At 39.6% G+C, this 8391-nt stretch overlaps 1 protein-coding gene across 1 annotated transcript; it reads right to left on the bottom strand.

Moving 5' to 3' along the window:
• Positions 1-5385: 5385 nt before the first annotated feature.
• LOC308361885 (transmembrane protein 182-like) lies at positions 5386-7911 on the bottom strand. The gene is made up of 5 exons (XM_080834361.1): positions 7613-7911; positions 6661-6757; positions 6293-6388; positions 6001-6138; positions 5386-5780 (listed from the first exon to the last, which is right to left on the bottom strand). The coding sequence occupies exons 1-5, from the start codon at positions 7775-7777 to the stop codon at positions 5503-5505; spliced, it is 774 nt and encodes a 257-aa protein (XP_080690487.1). The 5' UTR covers positions 7778-7911; the 3' UTR covers positions 5386-5502.
• Positions 7912-8391: the final 480 nt, after the last annotated feature.

Below are 8391 nucleotides of genomic sequence, written 5' to 3'. Positions count from 1 at the left end.
AGATTCAAAAGACATTAACAAGCAGGAGAACTGATTAATTAGCTTTGCACCGAAGAACTGCTTAAAATCAGCATTAGCAACCACAAGAACCTCCACAACTATACCAGTAGATCCAATTAAGACCACATAAAACTATTAAAAGTTTTCTTTAAAAAAAGGTTAAAACTACCTCAAGCTCATGTCATTGTCCATGATTCCAATTACCTCAGTCCCAAAACATAAAAGTACTACCAGTATGACTGCATGGCATGACTGCTCCTAGTTGCAGTGGAGAATATATAGAAGGAATCATGTAGACATCAGCCAATCAAATATTTAATTGATTAATTAGGGTCAGGTGAAAACAACTAGCCAATAATAAACATTTTCACTAGGCTTTCCTCTAGGCAGTATTCTCTACCAGTGAAGTCACCTCTGAGTCACGTGACTCTGTACCTAGCAGCCAGTAGTCTGTAGTCATTTCAGATGTGGCGAGATATCAGAGATATGACACAGCTTTTATGATTATAAAGGAGTGATATCACCTTCTGTCTCTCTCTGTCATGTCCTGCCAAGGGACAAAGGGTGAAAAACTAGCTAATTCCGGTGCATTTACATTTTTGGGGGGGGAAATGTTTATCAATGTACACTAGGGCTGGGCGATATGGAAAAAAACATATATCACGATATGGATTATTTTATATCACGATAGCGATATATATCACGATATGCCCTCTTGCTTTACTGGATAGGGGTGTACTTAAAAGTGTGATCCATCACGACCTGTACCACAATTACGCAGATTGTACTGAACGTTTCCATTGAATCTTTAAATAGTAAGATTAAAACAAAGTGCATGACATTTAGTCCAGTGCTTGTGACTTTTAGTGGTTCTTTAATGTAGGCCTACTTTCAGAAGATAAATCAAGTTTAATTGAATTGAAAAACTTTCTTTTCAATGTTTGTTCATATGCTATAGCAATAATGATGAGAAAAACATTTTCTTATATGGCCACGTATAAAAATAAGAAAATTAAGAAGTTGGCCATTACACATACGCCCCATTGACCGCTTCAGCCCGTTGGTGCAACAGTGAAGATGGTCCTGTAAACAAACGCAAGTAAACGATGGAGCTGCGTTTTATCTGGATAAAAAGCATATTAGCGTTTACATTTCCCAACCAATTTCATTTTTATCTTCAAGGGTTTATGATCTACGTGGAGTACCAAACAAAACTCCATGCTACTTAGAATCTAGATAGTTAAGCTATAAACGCCAAAGACATATACACATATGCTATGTGTATGATAATCGCTGCTAGATGCTCACTGTTCTTGTGCTCCCACAGCTCCTTCACTTTTGAAATACTGAAAAGAAATCTAAACTAACGAAATAGTGCATCTTAAACTACAACTATTTGACCATCATTGAGAAAAATGGAACAGAATCTGCTAATAAATGGCTACACTTGTATTATACTCGTATTATACGGCTCTCCAAAATGTTCAAAAAAGTTCCGTTGATTTGAATGGGCCACCCCAGCATTTGCACGTCTGTAATGTCTTGATTTTCACTGCTGCAATAAAGTAATGACGCTGTCATTAGCAATGGGTGTCGATGCCCAATTGTATAACAGCGGCTGTGGTAACAGTTACACCTTCCTGCAGCGCGTCCATTATTCATTTTTTTTTAAAAACCAGAATTAAATTTCGCGGGCTCTCACCGTCAATCATGTCGCAAGTGTATGATGCAAAGCAGCGTAATGTAAAGCGGTGTCGTGTCGCAAAACCACGTTCTCTAAAATGTATCTTAATATTCTTTTTTTACAGTTGTATAAACTTAGAGTTTGCATAATAAGAAAAGCAAAATGTTATATTAGGATGTGAAATTATATTAAAATGTATATTAGCTGTAATAGTGAAAAAATAAGTTTATCACGATAGAAACGATAGAGGAGAAAGGTCACGATAGACACGTTTCTATCGTCCTCACGATATATATCGTCATATCGCCCAGCCCTAATGTACACTGTCCCTTATCAAATAAGCGCATACATAAATATTTAGCTGAGAATAAGTTAACACTATATGTCGCTGCTACTTTGTTTAAACGTTATGTTTCCATTATTTGATTCCTTTTTTGTTGAGTCGGTTACACAGTCACCTCTTAGTTTGACACATAGACACAGTTTGTTATTAGTCCTGTGCATGAATCTGTGAAACACAGTGTAACTGTCTCCTCTATAGAAATACTGCCCTCTACTGGTAGCGCGGTCGCATGCGATCATATTTGTGCTCTGTATAGCATAGGAGCTGTTACAATAGCACAAGTCCAAATTCCCCATTTACTTAAAATTTATCAACTTATAAAAATAAGTCACCTCAAGATTTTTTGTGGACATTTTCATTTGCTCCTTTTAGTTGACAGAGGTATTTGCATGTTGCTACAGTGGCTTGGCCTCAGTATTACTGTATTACCTTGGAATGATGAACATCATTTGGAACCAGTCTTTGATAGGAATGGTTTGCACCAGTGTCAATTGGAGGAAAGGTAATCAGTAAGGTCCTGGCAACAAAACACATTGTTTACTCTTGTGGGTCTGATATCTTCTCTTGTGGGTGTGGTAGGTTGATTGACCAGTAAGGCAATAAGAAAATGTGTGCTTGGCATATGAGTGTGTTTTGCCAGCTTGAAGAAAGTTTTTGATGGTTAGAAAAAGGAATCTAAATGTGGCTATACAATATTTAAAGATGTAGCCTAATGGTCGATCTGAGGACAATGTTTTTTTTTATCATTATCTTATAATGTATAATCTTATGCATTACATTTTTTTTTTATTATTTAAAGAGGAAACGTCCAATAGTCAATGCTGATATTTTATTAATTCAGTGTCTGGCCCTCTTCCTCTTAGGCTTCTCAGGCATGGGCTCCCCAATGATGTCCACTTCAATGAGGGGGGCGTAGGGCTCCAAGGTGGGACTGCAGTAGGACTCTGTGATCCAGATCCTGCCATCTGCATCCTCTGTCTCCAGGAAAGAAGGACAAGAGAACTTGTCCCACAGACGCTGTTTGATCGCACGTCCCATCTGAAGACTGTAGGGGCGAGGATTGCCAGATCGTGTTGTCATCATTGGATCTACTTCAGAATGGTAAATTCTTTTGTATTCTTCCACACTGTAGCCATGGATCTTTAGGGGCTCCTCTTGGGGCAGCGGCCCACTATTAGACCTGGGGTGTGGGGTTGGGATGGGTGCTGCTGGTGTTGGCTGACGGAAGTCTGGAAGAACAGCAGCATTCTTGATGTATCTCTCCTCCAGAGGCTCGTCCATCTGCCTGAGGCTAGTCTGAAGAGCAGTTTCCCTCCTTTTCCTCTCAGCTGCCTATACATGAGAACATATTTAATTGATTTTACTATCATCTTGTAATTTTGCACCAGGTTAACATGATCTCCTAACATGATCAGACATCAAGCATATTCATGGTACCTCAGCTTTGTAAGAAGAATCATTTAGACGAGGAAAGAACATGTCCTCTTTCTCCCTAGAAGCTGTTGACCACTCAAAGGGGATGTCTATGTCAAGCGGACTAAACTTCTTTCCATAATTCTGCTCAGAATTTCTCCTGGTAGGACCATGGCTGGATGTCGGGGATAAACCCAGAATCTGGCTGACGCTACAGGGAAGTGCTGGAGAGCAGAAGAGCGCAGCCTGTGGGACAATCAGGACCTTGAAGTCCCGAGTCTGCCTTTTGCTGACACGGTGAGGCTTGGCCTGCTTCTTCCTCCGACCTGTGCTGTCATAGTCCCCAACATGGCCACTGGTGGTGCTTGGCAGGGCATTAACTACAGAATGGGAGATGCCATGGAGCTCCTCTAGGCTCCTTCCTTGAATGAATGGAGTCTCCTGGGACAGTGGTCCAGCCTGGGTGTTCTGCAATTGGACATGCTGACCAAAGTCAAGTAAGATTGTAGCAATTTCAAGTGTCTCATTCAAAGGGGACTTAAACACCCCAGATTTATCCTGGGGTACGAATTCACCATCTCCTCTGTCTGCAGCCTACAATGAAAAGGAACATGGTAAATTAGATAGATATATAGATAAATACTTTATTAATCCCGTGGGGAAATTCTGAGATCTTGCCGCTCATAGTTACAATAATTACAAACAATATGATACAATACAAACAATCCAATTCAGCTATGTACAGTGTAGGATGAAGAATTAGCTGATATACTCATACATAATACATTCATAATATTCATGATATCGAAGGACACCAACCTACTTGTACAGTACAAGTCTGTTCCTCACTTGACACCAAATGGCAGGGCGGGGTTTGCTTGCTCCCTCTCTCAGTGCCCTCAAATCCCTCTTGTGTGGAGGGGAAAACAGACTCTGAGAAGGACCTACAGAGGCCACCATCTCCACCCTGGAGAGCCACTAAGAGTTCAGGGTTTTTTAGAGAGAGGATCAATGAGCAACCACCAGTGCCATAGGTACCATCACTGGAGATGGGCAGAGAGAGCAGAGCCTGTGTAGTAGAGCTGTGCCCATTCACACCAGTGTTTCTGGTTCGACGACACCTCTTTTTAGACAGGCTCACTCCTTCTACATGGTAATCTTCAAAGCGCTTGGATGGGACAATGTTCCTTCTAAGGCCATAGCGGCCATTGGTAGAACGGTTCACACTGCCCTGTAAGAGAAATAAACCAAGTTAGAAAATATTTCAAAATTTCATAAAAAGAAAAAAAAAAAACAAGAATGGGTGACCATTATAAAATTGGCTTACCTTTTCCATATTAGTTGAAGAATTTGACAGGGAAATATCCAAAATATTCTTTTTGCAAGGAGAAACTGGCTTTCGCATGTGTTAAATTTCATCCAAAGTTGAAATTCTAATCTTTGTTTGGGGTTGGTTGCCAATGGCAAATGGCAAAGTAGAATTTAGAATGTTCATGATGTAATTTAGAACTCTTAAGTTATGGCCTATTGGAGTGCCATGTCCAAGTTCATTTTTCAAATGATAACTATTATATTTGTATAGCACCTTTTCACGGTTTTACTGTCACTTCATCACTGAATACTTTCACATCCTGATGCTACTACATGTGTCACTTTGTCACTGCAAACTCTCACATTCTGATGGTACTACATGTGTCACTTTGTCACTGTAAACTCTCACATCCTGATGCTACATGTGCCATATAATGGTCAAAACAGCATATTCTACTTATTGTTTTAGTCAACTGTGGCTTTTCAAAAAGTAACTCATCATACCTTTATTGAGTACAGTATGAGGAGACAGGCTTTAAGACTTTTTAATAATAGTTTATTAAGAATTACAAAGTCAGTTTAAAAAAGTCAATTTACAAAGTAATTTAAAAAAAAGTCAATACAGGGGCTGTTTTAAAGAGACTTCAACTTTACTTAACTGTTTTAAGATTAAACTTAAACTTAGACTATATTATAGTGTTTGGGTTTTGTACAATTTAAGTCCAGAGCAAATATCCACACATACTGTATATCACAGGTATGCACCCGAGTGAGAACGTCTGTCCTCACAGTCACCATCATGAAGAGTCAGCCCTTTATTCAAGGTTCTCTCTAAGGCGAGGTGAAGTGATCCACTGAGTAGGCAGAAAAACACACCAACAGGAGCCATCATGAAGGATGGGCCGTGACGGACACTGAGATGGAAGCTTGGACACACTGTCACCCCCTGCTGGAGAACATACTGCTCTAAAGTATTCATCCCATGGAACCATACTATATGCATCACTAGTACAGACAACAGCAGAAGACCTGTAGAGAGAGAGGGGATGGGGAGGGGTGGGTGAGGGTGGAATAAAAGCAATGGCATTAAAACCATATCATCTCTCAGGTTATAGGCAGACACTTTGATGGGTAAAGACTTTGATTTGAAATGTATTTGGTTAAAATGAAACTTGAAGCCTACACCATTATTGACCTGCCTGTGTAGAAAATTCTGTATGAGCAGTAACATGAGTAGTTTGTGACTTACCACCTGTGAGGAACAGACCCCCTACAGCCTTATAGATTGAGGCTCTGCCTGACAAGCTGGCTCCAAAGCTCAGGAACCCTGCCAACATGACTGTGCTGATTCCCAGCAGTATGAACACAGTCCATAGCCCCCTGTAGACTAATGAAAAACAGTGTTATTATTATAGATATCGCTGTGTCAGTTTTCTGAAAAACATGAGTAAACAGTAGACTCTCAAAATTGGAGCCAAAATAAACCTATTTCTGTAGAAATGCTAATTTTTATTATTCAAACTGAATGTCAAAATGCTCACCTTCAGTAGACTCAGAGACTGCTGCAGTGGCAGGATCAGGAATCGGTGTGTAGAACAGATATGTGTGAGTACAAGTCTTAGATGTTGACTGGCCACCTATAGGGAACATGTAAGTCGGTTTGATCGACTTGTCAGGACTATCGAGATGTGTTATGGAGTCATGAACAAAAGGACAGTCATAAAAATGTATTAGGTAATTATTACACTTTTTCAAATATTTGACTATGGCATATGTATTATAATTGTGTTAGACTAATACATGATAAGTATAACTTGTATTTAATATAAATGTCCTTTTTTGAATTGAGTGATTTTTGACAGACCTAAAAAAATAAACATTAAGTATAACTTATACCATGTCCACGCACCTATCCAGAATATCCAGAAGAATTCTTCATCAACTCTCCCCTCGAAGATGCACCTCCAAAACAGACCCTCATGGTAGAACACCATTCCTCCATTGACCTAGGATTTTGGTAAGTCCCTTCAGTAGAAGAAACTGAACTACGTACAGTATATCTGATGAGCATTGCTTTCACAGTTGAAAAAGGTTATGAAAAATCTGTTTTACTAGCATTTCCATCATGACAACTCACAGAAGAATAAAAAATAAGATAAACAGTATCAAAGTTGTACAAAAGTCTATTCACAAAAAGTCTATGTCATTTTATTATGCGATTCTAACAGTTAAGTCTATTTCATGCATGCAATGTTGAATAATAAGCAGCATTTATACCAGCTTTTGACTGAGCACAGTCGAAATGTTAACGGGACACTTGTGTATTTTAAATATAAACTGAGTAAGTCAGTGTATTAATAGTAGCATTATATGAGAGATATCCAATGCCACATAACAGAAGAGCTTAGTGGCGGCACTATACTGTGTTTAGATTGTTTTGTGAGGTTTTGTGCTGAATCTGGCCCATTCTCAGTTTTTCTTGGAGATCTCAGTTTAAATTCTGCTGCAATGCAAAACCACTACAGAAGGATGAGACTGGCTGGTCACAGGTAGAAGAGGAGCGATCACAATGAGGAGAGAAAGAAAGGGGAAGACGCTGCAAAACAAGCTACTAATCACTTTAGTGGTTTGAGAAATCTCATTATGTGACTACATATCTTCAACAAACCTTGTTAATCATCTAACACTTTAGGCCATAACCTGAAATAAGTGAACAGAATGCTGAATAGATGTGGAAAACATTTAAAAACAGTGTTCCTCCCGGAGCACATGACTTTAAAGTACTTTTGCAGTTAATGTTTACAATTAAATGCAGATTCAGACCATAAACCTACTTAATGTAGCAACCCTGTCTCTCTTACCAGTGTAGTCACCTCCGAGTCACATGACTCTGTACCTAGCAGCCAGTAGTCTGTACTAAAGGAGATAAGAAGGAACAGAGTTCCCACAGCCCCTGAGAACCCAGTGAAGAACCGTGTCACATCCAACATCATTTCAGGGTGGCCAGACAGTAGCCGTGTCTTCATCTTGTCAAAGACTGATTACAAATCAACTAGAGGGGAACACTTTGCCAATCTTGGATTTCAGATGTGATTTCTCATTTATCCATAAAGGTTGAGGCGAATGGAGGTCAGAGAAGTAGCAGCCATTCCGGTATCCAGAAGCGTGTGAACACTGTGATTGGGCACGGACGGGGAAACCCTGAGTGACAGCCAAGGCATGCGAACAGGCGTGCAGAGAGACTTCTACCCCGTGCCCATGTCATCTGTTCTGTGTCTATAACGAATAAGATCTCTCGCTCCTGTGTTTGTGTGTGGGAGTATGTGAGGGAGGTTCAACAGAAAATAGAGTCTGTCGTCATTTTGGGTATGTCCAAGGATATAATGTTACAATGAGCCACATGAACTAAAATAGAAAGATGATTGTGTGTAAATGGTTTCTGCAAGAGAGAAATGGATCTTGGAATGGGTGAAATGGATCAGTGTAAATTAAAACACTTCGTAAAGATATCCTTGATGTTTACAAAACAAGAGGCTGTAGAAGAAATAGGGACAAGCCAGCACCAAAGACAACCTGAGATCACATCATAGTAAAGTGAAACTAAGATTACTCACTTGCTTGCTGTCTTACTCACTTGATG

The sequence above is a fragment of the Sprattus sprattus genome (genome assembly GCF_963457725.1).
Source record: "Sprattus sprattus genome assembly, chromosome: 3".
NCBI classification, from domain to species: domain Eukaryota; kingdom Metazoa; phylum Chordata; class Actinopteri; order Clupeiformes; family Clupeidae; genus Sprattus; species Sprattus sprattus.
This window is presented reverse-complemented; position numbering and strand designations above follow the sequence as displayed.